This window comes from Eublepharis macularius, chromosome 10, assembly GCF_028583425.1.
Source record: "Eublepharis macularius isolate TG4126 chromosome 10, MPM_Emac_v1.0, whole genome shotgun sequence".
In the NCBI taxonomy this organism is placed as follows: domain Eukaryota; kingdom Metazoa; phylum Chordata; class Lepidosauria; order Squamata; family Eublepharidae; genus Eublepharis; species Eublepharis macularius.
In genome coordinates, this window is record NC_072799.1 from 34,648,552 (window position 1) to 34,663,031 (window position 14,480).

A 14,480-nucleotide genomic window follows, 5' to 3' on the forward strand; every position below is an offset into this window, starting at 1 on the left:
AAAGGGCTGGTAGGGCAAAGAACTATAGGGGCATGAAGGGTGGGAATGGGGGCCTCCACAGACATTACAGTTGTGCTCAAAGTGACATTTTGGCCACTAGCACCTACCCTGGTTGTACTCCTAACAGAACCCTTGGGTCTGTCCCTCTGACCCAACCACCGCCCCCCATGGGAACCATCACCTCTCCCCCTCATGTGAGACCCCACCAGCCAGAGCCACAGCTTCTGGCTAATGAGGTCCCACCTTGCCCTGGGATTGTGTGATGCTCTCTTATGGAAAGCCCTATCATATTCCATTGCAGCATTATCCCCAGCCAATGTCCGGGCCTGGAGGACATTCTCCTGATGATTGGTGAGGTGCCAGCCCTGCTCAGGGTAGGCTGCCTGCACCACCCCCACATACACCGTGAACCCCTCCAACCAATTGTTGAAGGTGCACTCTACCACCTCCCTCTTGGCCCCTTTTTTATTTCGCTTGGAAGGGGGGGAACTCCTACCATCCTCAATCTCCAGCCTAATCAGGGAAAAGATGTCTACATAGTAGCCATCCAGAATTTTTTCCCGCATCTTGAAAGCAAGATGTACCAGCCTGACCAGCCTCCCATATCTCCCGTGGGTTACCGTCCCCTTTTTGGCAATCTGCCTTGTGCCAACGAGCCCAGGCAGGCAGACCAGGAACCCTGGCTGCTGTTTCCCAGTAGTCTTCTCAAGGGACCCCTTCCTCAGAGGATGAGGACTCACCTGACATTCCTTCACTGTCTGATTCCTCACTGCGCTGCCTGCTTTGCTGTGTCCTCTTCCTGGAAGTCTTAATTTGTTTCGGAGGGCATCCTCATTCCTGGCTGCTGGAGCCCTCAGAACTTGAGCTGGACAATTGCCTGGGGTAACTGCTGGCCTCCTTCCCCTTGCTTGCTTGCTCGCTCTCCATTGGGGGACTTCAACAGGCTCCAGGATGGGTGAAGTTTTGTGACCCCTTACCCTGCCATTTGCCCCCCCGCGAGGAAGTCTGAGACCCACCCGATCCCTTCAGCCCCCTGTCCACAGGAGCCACAGCAGTATTAGAAGCCCCCCCTGCTTTGCAGCTGCGCTGGCCCAACCAGCCTTCCCTGAGCCTTTGGAAGCTGGCCATGCCAGAGAAGGCTCGCCCCCATGAGTGGGTCTCCTGAGAGGCTGTAGTGTCCTCCTGCCCCCACTTCCCTTTTCAGAGGAAGGGGGGTGATTTCCGAGCCTGCTGTGGGAGGCAGAGCAACCACCCAATGCTCCAGCTCCTGAGAGGACCTTCCCGGTGGTACTGCCACCCACTTTGATGGGACCATGCTGCGTATGCCCCCTACCATCTGCACGTCTTCTTGCCAAGTGCTCAAGTGTTGCTGCCTCATTTGTCTCAGTCTGCTTCTTGCTGGGTTGCAGTGGCTTCAAGCCACTGCCGATGTGTTTCGGGCCGAAGTGCTGCTTGAAGAGGCTCAGGGGAGGGGAGGCTTAACCTCTCTGCTCCCAGCTCCTGGCAGCTCCTTGCTACATTTCAGGGGGCTGTGTCTCACTCTGGCTGCTTCCCCGGCCGCAGTGATGCTCCACTGCTCCCTACTACCGGGGGGAGAGGCTCAGTGCAGTCCTCTCCGCTCCCAGCTCTTTGCCTGCTTCGTCCACTGCCGCCACACTGTGGAGTGGGGCCTGTGGCTGCTTAAGTACCCAGCTGCCAGACCAGAGGGAGAGCTGCTTCCCTGAGGTCCAGAGCCAGGCTCTGCCCCCGCCCCACCTGCTCACCCCGGCCACCCTCTGGTAGGCTGGCCAGGGATTTCAAATTGATTGGCCATGGCCTCGCCTGAGGACACTAGACAAGCCCCTAACACAAAAACACTTAGTCCTCTGGCTTGAAAAGCTGATGTCCATATAAGTTCTTAATCAGTAGTCATTTGAGATTTTATTTGGGCAGACACACATGTTAGTTTTAATGCTAGCCTGTCTTAGTAATGTTTGTAGGGTTAACTTATGTGATGATTAATGTTGTGGATTGGATCCAACCAGCTTTTTTGTGTTGAAAAAGAGAATATGATGTCCCTATTGACCAGCAAAAAGGCTACGATATGTTATGGAACATACATAGTTAAAAACCATGTAGAAAAGGAATAGTATTAAGGAGAAGAGTAAGGTAATTGAACAAAAGATGGCTGGCTCCAATCCAGCGTGTGTTCACTCAGATGTGTTTGTGTGTGTGAGTATCTCTAACTTTATTACAAGAACTCCTTATTGCTGCTTGTCCTCTTTCATTTTAGGTGGAACAACTCCCGCTCAATGGGAAGACATTACAGGAACAACGCCGTTAACATTTGTCAATGAATGTGTTTCCTTCACCACAAATGTATCTGCCAGGTACCACGGAACAAGAATATTACATCAATATTTGAAACTGCACTAAACATTGTAAATTCAGCGTTGCTGCTTATCAGTTCTATGTTCATTTACTCTGCTGTATAAGTACATTTATAGCTTTGCTAAACCCCCAATGTAAAAATTTTGATAATGTACAGTGCCATCATAAGCAGATCAAGATTTGGGTCCAGTAGCACCTCAAAGACCAACTAGATTTCCAGGATATGAGCTTTCAAGAGTCAAAGTTCCCTTCATCAAATACATGGTAACCTACTTGAAATTATCGTAAGAGCAGTTGCACCCTTTTAATCCCCTTGAATTCAATTGAATTAAAAAAGTTTAACTCTGCTTAGCATGGCACTAGTATTGTTGTAACTGGTCGACTTCTTAATCCTAGTCAGTATCATAGAATTCCTCTGTCATGCCATTCCAATGCAAGGCCTGGTATAGACTAGCCATATTAACTTGGATCTCTCTGGAACACTGGTTGGAGAAATAAATGGATAGATACCAGACACGTCAAATGATATTCCAGCTACACTCTTGCAGTAATAAGATATTGCTATTCCAAATAATCACAGGGTTGCGGGCCCTGTGTCAAGGGGGGTGGGGGATGAGGGCCAGGCAACAAAAGATGCAGACAACTTGTTGGAAATAAAAATGCCACAACTTTATTGGATTACAGCTTACGGAGCTGCGTAGGGCACAGATCCTAGCATTGGCCAACTTGCCTGCTGGCCGATGACCCCCGCCCCCCTTCAGCCTGTCTACTGAAGGGGGAAACTGCAGAATGACATGCGATTCCACGTGGGTGTAAACTACTACATGGATCCCCTGGCCACCTGGGAAAGAGCATACCCTGACAGCTCCTGATTGGGCTTGTCCCTGCAATGCTTCATCCCAAGATGCCTTAAGAGGATCCCCGAATATGGGGAAACTGGGTTTCCCCCCAAAGGATTCGTGAGCAATGCCAAAACTGCCTCTCCAAATTTGTGACAGCCTAGAGCATAAAACCACATTGACACCAAGACATTACAGATCCCAAAGGCAACCATCAAATGGAAATTGTTGAGCCCCAGGGCCATTATAAACACTCAACAATCCCTAGAATGAGGGTGCAATGGGTGGAAAGCCAGTTCAGAAGCAGAGTGCTGGAAGCCCAGCCACTCTGCAGGTTTTCGTCCCTTTTGGCTGATGAGAGAGAAGACTGTCTTCCAAGTCCACAGGCCAGGAAGCCCTCATCAATAGAAGCCCAGTGAGTCCCACTGCCAATTGACTGGCCGGGCATTTTGAACCACAGATTGTCATGCCACCCACCTGGAGTCTGCTGGGGGGCCGCTGACACCCAATTAATGGTGGCTGCCATGCTCTGCACCATTCTCCGCCCCGCATGCCACAGACTGAGGCCCCAGGCAAGTCTGGGTCCAGGGCTTCTTCATATTCCTTATCTTTGGAACACTAACAGCACATTCATTTCATGGAGCATGGCTAACCTCCTTTGTTTGATTTAAGGTAGAGACAATTAACTTTGAAATATCAGTTGTTATGTGTAAATGTCATTAATCTTTTTTTTCTTAATGAGTTTATTAAAGGATACAATAAGAGGCATTACCATTACTGCTAATAAAAACAATAGAATAGTTCTATTGTAAAAGAATATTTTATGCCAACTGCTGCAGAAGAAGTAATGAACATCCTTTACTGTTCTGTCCGGTTAGAAGAATTCTAATTTCCTCCTGTTTCCTAACTAACACGTTAAATAGGCTGTTTTGCTAACTCAGTAAAATTGCTCTTACTCAGGAGAAAAGTTGATGAAATACCAATAAAATGCCAACATGGTAAAGTCTAGAAGGGGGGTGGGGAGGGAGAACTGATTTTGAATAAATAATATGTCATGTCTGAAATGGATCCATACTGGAGCTCCCATAATATCCTCTGTACCTGGGACAGAATCTCTCTGCATCACGACCTGAAGATTGAGAGTCCACTGCAGTTCCAAGGTACAAATTCGGCTTGGTCCATCGCTTTCCTCCCCACTTCAAAAAGTTTTCAAATTGATTGAGGGATTTGTAGCCCAAAGATTATTCTGAATGCTGCTCCACAAGTGTGATACATCTGCAGATGCTAGGAACCCATCATTCTATAATTCCACCTGGATTCCATGCCAGACATAGGTGAACGATCCAGATGCAATCCAGTTGCTGAGTTAATTGATTATTTAATAATTTGTTTAAGCTGTTATATCTAATATTTGAACTCAGTAGTAGTCATGTGATATTTGAAGTATGTTCACTAATTCTGAATCAGAGCTGAACTGCTTTTTTCTTTCTTGATTGACCTTACAACAGTTTGCTCTGTTTGTTTGCAGGTTTTGGTTGATAGACTGTAGACAGATACAAGAATCTGTTACATTTGCTTCCCAAGTGTACAGAGAGATTATCTGTGTGCCCTACATGGCCAAATTTGTAGTGTTTGCCAAATCTCACGATCCCATAGAAGCACGGTTAAGATGTTTCTGCATGACAGATGATAAAGTGGATAAAACACTAGAACAACAAGAAAACTTTGCTGAAGTTGCTCGAAGCAGGGATGTAGAGGTATGGTTCAGGATCTTACAAAATCAATTAGTAGGTTCAAAATATTTGTATTTCTAAAACAATAGGCTTGGAGCCTAGAAACTATGAGTATAGTTCCATTTGCAGAATGATTCTTTCTTGCCTCCTCCCTTGTACCCTCTTTCTAGCAGTCCATGAGGGTCAGAGGACCCTTGGGAATAATAAGAGATATGGCCAAGGTCCCTATAGCTTTACGCAGAAGCAGAAAAATCAAGAGCCCTCTTTGTATAAGTGAAAGTGCCTTCCACTCACAGAAGCAGCTATGGATCTTTCTCATAGCTTCTCTATACTTTGGGGTGCAGAAACAAGTAATACATTGGAGAATTATTACCTTTTCCCTTCAAAACCATGAAGAGGAAGAACATGCCGTCGAGTCACAACCAACTCATGGGGAACCCGTAAACAGGGCCTTCCAAGCAAGAGAAGAGCAGAAGTGGTTTGCCGTTGCCTTCCTCCACATATCAACTCCAGTCTTTTTTAGTGGTCTCCCATCCAAGTACTGACAGTGGCCAACACTGCTAAGGTCTCCGGAGGCCAAGCTAAACTGGGCTATTCAAGCTGCTTCAAAACTTCAAGGAGATGCTAAAAAAGCATCTCACCCCCCTCCCCACTATTTATCAGGTTCTGCATAAAAGCTATAGTGTGTAATGAGAAATGTGTAAAGCTGATTGTCACATCCATACTACAAAATAGGGGCTCAGAGTTAAAAATCAATCCAAGCTGGGTTTGACTATATGAATGTGATATCTGAATGTGCATCTACTCATCTTTCCCTTCCCCACCAACTGTAGTGCTGCATGGATTCAGAGAAGACACCATTTTTGTTCATGATAAAATCCATAGAATTGTTTTTAAGCAATCACAGTTAAATACAGATATAAAAATTGAAAGCAGCAATGCCATATGGAGATAGTTTACAGTGTGGGTTGTGGGGGGTTGGGGGGTTGGGCTGTGCATTTCAGAAAATTGCTTTTTCTTAAATACCTTTTTAAACATCATTTTGTAAACTAAATGAAAAATTCATTATGCTTTGGTAAAATAGAATTGCCATGATTTGGATACCTCAGGCAAGTTTGATATTGTCAGATCTCAGAATCTAAGCCGGGTCTGTCTTGGTTAGTAATTGGATGGGAGACTTTCAGAGAAAACGAGGGTCGCTATGCAGATGTAGGTGATGGCAAACCACTTCTGTTAGTATCTTGCCTAGCAAGGGTTACTATAAACCAGCTATGACTTGATGACACTTTCCACCACCGAGAAAACAGAATTAGAATAAAATCCACGATAATCTTATTGTTTCGTTCTTTATTTATGTAGGTGTTAGAAGGAAAGCCCATCTATGTGGACTGCTTTGGAAATCTAGTACCATTAACAAAGAGTGGCCAGCATCATATATTCAGTTTTTATGCCTTCAAAGAAAATAGGCTTCCGTTGTTTGTCAAGGTAATGTTTATAGTTGTTTTGGGGTTTTATTCTATGACAACTGACAGCACAAGAAGATACTTTTTGAAGGAATAGGATTGCAGTCTCTTGCAGTGTTTGTATCACCTTGCTTTAACTGCTTTATCTTCTGCCTTTGTAATTCTCGGAGACAGTTTTTTTAAATTCCTACATTCTTTTCTAATTCTGTAATCCTACTACTATTGCATTGTTTATTGGATGTTTCTTACTGTCTGATCGTATTGTTTCTATATTTGTTATTCTGCCTTGTGTCTCAGTGAGAACAGTGGGCTATAAAGAACGTAGATAAATAATAATTTTTATCCAAGCCCCAATAGGGCTGAGCTACAGACAGTGTGAGGGGCTTCCCAATTTTTGTAAATCTTCAGAGCTGGGGGTGGGGCATATTTTATCTGGCATATTTAATATGATTTATATTGCTACAAATTTTCATTTCTTGTCATCTACACTGAGGTTTAGAACAAGGGCATATTAAAAATAAAAATATACTGTGACTCTGAGCTCTTGCATCTTCTCATTAGGTTCGGGACACAACTCAAGAACCCTGTGGACGCCTGTCATTTATGAAAGAACCTAAATCTTCAAGAGGCTTAGTGCATCAAGCCATCTGCAATCTGAATATCACGTTACCAGTTTACACAAAGGTATTTCCCAGTACAATTTGTGAGAATTTTGCTCTCTGATTGAACGGTTGTCCTAACTTTTGAGACATCTTATTTACAGCGACATGTTTCATGAACAACTTACAGTATTCTGTCTTTTGGGCGAAGTTGTTGATGAATGTCTAAGTTAGTTTGACAATACACAATAGAGGCTGATAAATTATAGATAAACTTTTAACATTTTCTAGATCAGTGACTCTGGGGAGTTAGGAGAGTATATGCCACAGCTGTATTTACACATCGTATGTTGCTAACCTCAGTTTGCTGGATTATACATCAAAATGTGGAATGATTTAAAACAAAACCCTTGTATATCCCAGCAGCAAACATTGAAAGTGTCTGCTCACATAGTTTATCCGTCTTAATGTAAGTAGCTTGGTAAACAATGACATTTTGGAGGAGAGAACACATTTTTAAAAATCAAATTAGCTTCATTAAGTAGGTTTCTGATTTCAGAGCCTCCCCCACCCCTTCACATAAAGTGTTCTTCTGTGAATTCTGATATTATAGGGTTCATGAGTGTGGGTCACTCACCTAAATAATTAAATGCAGGAGAAACCTGTCTGAGGCAATGTATAAGTTGACTCTTTTTTAAAAACTCTTTATTTTTTATTGTTTTTGTTTTTAAGTCAAAATTAAACACAACTGACAATGAACAATTAGTTTCCCTTCTGCAAAAGAACTTAAATAAAGTATTCTCAATAAATTGTTAATGGTTTTGGTTAGGAGCATAAATAAGTACGAGTGTGACAGCCTCTTGATCTAAGTGGCCTTTCATAGATAGAAATCTACCCTTAGGATCCCTTAGAGAGTCTATTCAAGTAAAATGCACATCTCTTGAAAATAAAATTGCCACTCCTCTAAATTTAGGAGGAGATTGGTATTGCTGGCCAAACTGTTTTGATTGTAATACTGATAGGGCTGGTTTCTTCAAATGCGTTTCTTGAAGAAACAGGATCAGGGGCCACAGCTTGGTTAGGGCTGACGTTACCCTCTTGGCATTAATTTTGTTATTTAGCCCCTGACAGTTAACCGAGACAATTTTATAACTTTGGTTTTTACTAGAATATGTCATTACAATTAAGTGTTAAGGGTTGAAATATAAATAACAATTCTTAACTAATAAGATTACTTTAGCCCACTTATAATTGAGATAATGAAAAATACCCAGTTGCAACAAGAATAGTTGGGTCAGCCAAAAATGCCGATTCCCCTCTAACACAGATCTTCTTTCCATAGCCTGTCTTTTTCCTCCTTCCTAATAAATTTTTTGCAGGATTAAATAACATCAGAGTAAAGTAGGTCACCTCTAACTTAAACGTAATGTTACCAACTTGTAAGCATATCAACCAAAAGAAAAACATAACTTGAAAAAAACAACTCCCATTCACCCCTACCCACCCTCTTTCCCTCCCTACAGAGATGTTTTTTGCAGAGATAACTTTTATACCCATGTCCTCAAGGGTATTGTATACAAACCAGGTTAACCAAAAAAGAAAGAGTGTAATTAGTTTCTTGGCTATAACATCATTTGCTTGCACTCTCATTGGGGTGTCCTAAGGGCATTGCGTATAAAGATTCCCACTGACCCTTACTCCCCCCCTTCCCGTGTCCCCAACACAACTATTTACAAGAGTTATTTTGTGCGAGAAAAAAGAAGAGAAATAAAAAAACAAATACAAAACATCCAAGAAAACATGTACTACCCTGGTTTCGTCTTTACAATAAAGTCGATGTATTAGAGCATCTAGACTCTACTCCTGGGGGGTAAAAAAAATATGGGGGGTATTCTTCATTGAAGCTGCAGATTCTCAGCTCCTGCCCCTACATTGACAGATTAACTAATCAAGTAACATCAAAGGCACTTTTGTGCTATCAAGCTATAAGAGTTTTGTTGTCAGCGCTTGTGCTGTGGGTTGGGATTGATTCTTCTCCATTTGTCTATTATTCTGGGAATTTTTGAGTCATAAAAGGAGGGCTGCATGGGTTATCCTGGTGTAGTGCTAAGGTTCAGTGTGTTCAATAAGGCTTGTCTTTCTTCTATGTGTCTGGCGTAAATCAAAGTCCCATTCTGAAGAACAGAGAGTTTAGCTGAGGAGCCAACCCATCTATATTTTATATTAGCTATTGAGAGAGTATTTGTTATTTGCTTTAGATCCCGATGCATTCTTAGTGTTTCAGAAGGAGGGTCCTGGTACACTTGGATTTCTTTGTTCTTATATAATAGATGACCTTGTTTGCAAGCTTCTTCTAGGATTTTTTTCTTTGATTTGAAGTCTCTAAAGATCACCAGTATGTCCCTTGAGAAGCAGGGTTTGTTTGGCACAGTGGGGCCCAGTCTATAAGCTAACTCAATGCTGGCTGCAACCCCATTCTCAAGTTGAAGTATTTCTGCCAGCCATGATGAAATAAAGATAGAAAGATCCATCATTCCTTCCTCTTTCTCTGGGTGGCCCCTACAATTTAAATTTTTAGATTTAAGTTTTATCTCCAGTTCTATCATTTTAGCATATAGGGCCTTTTCCACAGATTGAGTCTGTTTTATTTCTTCTTGCAAAGTAAGCCCTAATTCTAGGGCTGTTTCAGCTGTTTCAGCTTATTAATTGGCTCCAAACAGCTATTCATTTTATCTGCTGTCCTCTCAGAGATTGTAGAAATGATATTGCTCTCTAAGGCTGGAATTGTATCAGAGAATTCCTGCCTTGTTAAACAAACAGAGCTGCGTTCTTGATCCGCCGTTTTAGAGCTCTTACTTGTGGGTGGTTCCTTGCCATTTTTAGCATCCTCTGGTGAAAAAACGGCTTTTACGGTGGCAGAACATAGTTTGGGGGGGGGGCTTTGCCTTGCCCATCCCTTTCTTTCCCATCTTTTAAAAGAAGCGGGGGGGGGGGGGGTTGCGCAATCTGGGAGTGGGACAGAGAGGAACATCCGCCATCTTCCATATGGTGCTTGCCCCCCCCGCCCGTTCACTCAATTTTGTTAGAATTTAAAGATTACTACATTAAGTTTGACATGTCAAAGATAAACAGATAGCCAACGAGTAAATGCAAAATATGCTTTCTTTGTCTCAGGGACCTTTAGGAAGCTGTTTAGGTCCAGTACTGAGAAGAAATTATCTAAATAATTTTAATAGGCAGTATAAATTATGCATGATTGTTTATTTGTAGACATTTGTAGACAGCTTTCCTATATTTAATGTCCTTGATTTCCCAGCTTTTTATCTGACCCTATTGTCTCCCCCTCACCCACCAGTTAGGACTGCATAAAATTGTGCTTGTTTGATTTTCTTGTCAGTTGAATGTGCCTAAAAATCATTCTTTTCCTTTAACTATAATTCTGTCTTTCCCTGCTGTGTTTTTTCCCCTTGCATGACATATTGAACTGAAAGGAATCAGAATCAGATCAAGAACTGGAGGAAGAGGTAACTTTTATAATAGAAAATCACTCTATATATTCTACAATATAACTGCGGCCGGGATCTAAAGGACTCTGTATACGGAGTTCATTAATTATCTATTTCCCTGCCCCAGATTATATGTGATATACATGTATTCAATATCTCTAGCAAAAGAAAAACTGTATAGAGAAGTATGCAATTGGAAACATTTTGGAGCACTTTGAATGTGAAAAGTGCCTCTGTGATTTACCATTAATTGCTGCTCTGTTTCTCAATTGTTGCCTAAAATAATCCAGAGAAAATTTTTGCTGGGAATTTGCAGTCATTTTACTGACCATAATACTCTATTCCTGTCAAGCTGCTTTTGATGATAGATAACAAGCAGTTTGTGTTGCCATAGCTAAGCAGAATTTTACTACTTTGATGTGAGCAGTAACGTCTGCACCCTGTTTACCTATACTAACACTTGAACCCCACTTTCATAGAATGGCTGCACCCATAATATGATGAATAGTTGGACTCCCTGGGCCACTGTGTTCTGTTTCTTTCCCTAACCCTGATCTGGTATACAAATGCCTATCTACGGCATAATGCAAGAGTCTTGTTCTGTTGGAAATGACCCAGATTGGGAATCAGCTCTGGTTCCCAGAGAAATCACGTTTGTTGCGACATTGCATGAAGTTTCTTGCACCGAATCCTAGGCAATCTAATGGTGATTGTTGGAGGTGGAAAGTGCTATCAAGTGGTAGCTGACTTTCCAAGGCAGGAGTCTAACAGAGATGGTGTGCAGTTGTCTGCCTCTGCATAGGAAACCCTGGTCTTTTTTGGAGATCCCTCATCCAATTATTAACAAAGGCCAAGACCCTGCTTAAGCTTCTGAGATCTGATAAGATCAGGCTAGCCTGGTTATCCAGGTCAGGGCCAAATGATGTTTAGGTCAGGGCCAAATGATGAGAGCCAGTTTGGTGTAGTGGTTAAGAGCGCGGGACTCTAATCTAGAGAGCTGGGTTTGATTCCCCACTCCTCCACTTGAAGCCAGCTGGGTGACCTTGGGCTAGTCACGGCGCTCTGAAGCTCTCTCAGCCCCACCACCTTATAGGGTGTTTTGTTGTGGGGATAATAATGGCATACTTTGTAAATAGCTCTGAGTGGGCATTAAGTTGTCCTGAAGGGCAATATACAAAGAGAATATTGTTGTTGTTGTTGTTGTTATTAACCAATGTAAAGATTCAGATCATAAAACTTTTAATAGTGTTCAGTATAAAACTAATATTAATTCCAGATATGGGTCTTAGGCATTCCAAAATGTCTATACATGCAAGTCTATCTTTATTTCACTTTTTTTAAAAAATACACCTTGAGTTCATGTGTTAGAGAAAGATTGGAGAGACTATATTAATAATAGATTAGTAGCATCTATCCAGTTTCTGTATCAGAACTTAATATTATGAGAATACAAGCATTTACATAGCTAGAACATGTGATTTTCACTCTGAAGGGCCTGAAAGGGTCTCCTAACGGCAAAGCGATGGAGCATTTACATAGATATTGATTGTAGATCAGAATTCTGGTAGTAATTGGATACCAACTATTGCATGCTTATGCTGGGTATCTAGGGTTTTTTTTAGATTTTCTCTGAACTATGTCTGTCTGCCCTCTCTTGCTGCTAAATGATTTCTTAAGATACTGTTCTAGTGCTGTAGTGCAGAATAAGACCAACCTGTTTGTCCCTTCCACTGGGTTCATCATTTCTCCCTGTTAAATTAAGTTACGGGTTCATCATTTCTCCTTGCTGAATTCAGGTTTACCACTATCATAAAGCATGACAAATTCCTTTGAAATTCAGTTGGCCGGATAAACAATGAAGCTGCAATGCTAAGCTTACTTTTTTGAATGTAAACTTCATTAATTTCAGTGGAAATTTCTACCTTGGAAGTGTGTTTAGAATCAAGCCTTACTTCTTATATTACATCCATCTCATTTTAGCTGATGTTCAGGTTTTATCCACTAGAACTTTGTAGACAAACCATTTCACTCTGTCTGTGTTCTCTTTCAGATTGATATGACATCAGAAAAACGTAAGATTTTAATTAAAAAAGCAATGACAAGCACAAAAATTGTCTACTAATGAAGTTAAGCATGAGAGAGATTGCAAATTCTAATTACCACTGATGACATTAATTTTCTAAGCAGAACAATAAAATATATTAAGCTTGCAGACGAAATGTTATTTAACTTGTTACTAATAATTAAATATTAAAGTAATGAGACAGTTCATCTAAGCATTCTCTTTCCTTTTGACATCCCCTGGTGACCCTGCTATTGCTGTTAGATTTGTTTAAATGCCCATTTTATGATTTTTTTTAAAAAAAAATTGTGTTTGACATATTGTTGTTGCATTTTTAAAATAAATTACAGTATCGCTTTTAAAAAAATAAAATCTTTTACAGACTATTTAAATCACTTCATTCGAACTGTTTACATCAAATATATGCATATAAAAGTGATACTGTTCTCAGTAACCTGACTCCATCCCCTCCCCCTCCCCATTACTGTGGTGAAGTTTGTTTTCTGGCATTTATGGCATGGAATGGTGGAACACTCTTCCTAGTTAGAACTAAAAAAAAAAAGTGGACATTCATATCTAAATATACTATAACAAAGAATTGTTTTGAAAAAAATTCTTATAGTGAAAATTCAAGTATAGGCAGACCGCTTTGATTTGAGGCTCAGCAGCTGTATACCACATCTCCACTAAGCAGTGACATTTAGCGAATATGGTCCAGGCATCGTTAAAACTTTTAGAGCCCATTGATTTCAATTAAGGGCTAAAGCGTTTAACTTTGGCTAACAATACTTTTTGTTCCCCAGTACCCTGCACATATCCTAGAAAGAGTCCAAACTCTGTGACCATCTTTAAAATGGAAAACCCACCGCTGCAGTCACCAAATTCCTTCCCAGTTTATGACAATACTTTGAAATAGACAGCTGCCAGTCCTTTCAGAAAGGAACCCCATTACCAGAAGGATTGTTCCTTATTGGTCCTAGACCAGGCAGCTCTTATCCTGAAGCAAGTCCAAAGGATGAAGTCCTAAAGCACTTCAGTTGACAGATAAAAAACATAAAGAGACGGAGGTTTCCCACTGCAGCACTGACATATCAAGCCCAGTGGTGGCTATATAGGTCAGGGAGGGGAAGTCAAACTGGAGCCTTGGGGTGACCGTGTTGCACCCTGCTCTCTGCTCACTTGGTGGCTGGACTGTGGTTTCTCTTTGATGAGATTCCTCATTTTTTGCCACTTCCCTAATTGGACTGCTTAGGTGCCCCCTCCCATCCCAAAAGTTCACTGACTGGCCCACTGTCTCACAGTGTGATCTGTTTCACACAGTTCTAAAGATATTATAAGAGTTTTTAAAACATTTTGTTCTCTGAAAAACTGAATTGTATATAGAACAGATTATTTGTATGTTTCCTGATGTGAGACTCCACTCAATCATTTCTAACTCTCTTTTGTGTTTTCACCAGATCAAATACTTTACATGTTGAGCCTAGAAAGTAAATAAATACTTCACCACAGTATGTTTCATATAATTTTGTGCCTTTTTCATTTATAACCATTTAGGTTTGTGTTTTTTTTAATGTAAGGATACTTACCCTGCAATGTATGCAACAGCTTTGCTTTGCATGGAAATAACTTGGCTTACATATATATATTGTGTGTGGGTGTGTATGTTTGCGTGGATGTGCTCTGTGTGGATGTTTTTGGTTGCTGTGTGTTACATTTTTTCTAACCTTTGAATTCACTGTTGAGCTAGTCACTATTTAAGTTTTCCTTCCCTCTTATTCTTCCTCTGTTTTTATTTATTTCCTTCAATCTATTCATTATTCGTTTTCAACTATGAGGATGTTCCAAGGAAAGGACCATGCCTCTTGAAATAAAAGTCTGTGTGTCTGTGTCCCCATTTGGATGTAAGAT

At 41.2% G+C, this 14,480-nt stretch overlaps 1 protein-coding gene across 1 annotated transcript in view; it reads left to right on the top strand.

Annotated features, from left to right (window-relative positions):
* ANK2 (ankyrin 2) overlaps nucleotides 1-14,480 on the top strand; it is a 395,088-nt gene that overhangs the window by 346,227 nt on the left and 34,381 nt on the right. The window contains exons 35-40 of the mRNA XM_054989621.1: nucleotides 2,273-2,369; nucleotides 4,738-4,966; nucleotides 6,302-6,427; nucleotides 6,967-7,089; nucleotides 10,496-10,528; nucleotides 12,561-12,582. Of these exons, the coding sequence (XP_054845596.1) occupies nucleotides 2,273-2,369; nucleotides 4,738-4,966; nucleotides 6,302-6,427; nucleotides 6,967-7,089; nucleotides 10,496-10,528; nucleotides 12,561-12,582 (630 nt within the window). The remainder of the gene's footprint in view (nucleotides 1-2,272; nucleotides 2,370-4,737; nucleotides 4,967-6,301; nucleotides 6,428-6,966; nucleotides 7,090-10,495; nucleotides 10,529-12,560; nucleotides 12,583-14,480) is intronic.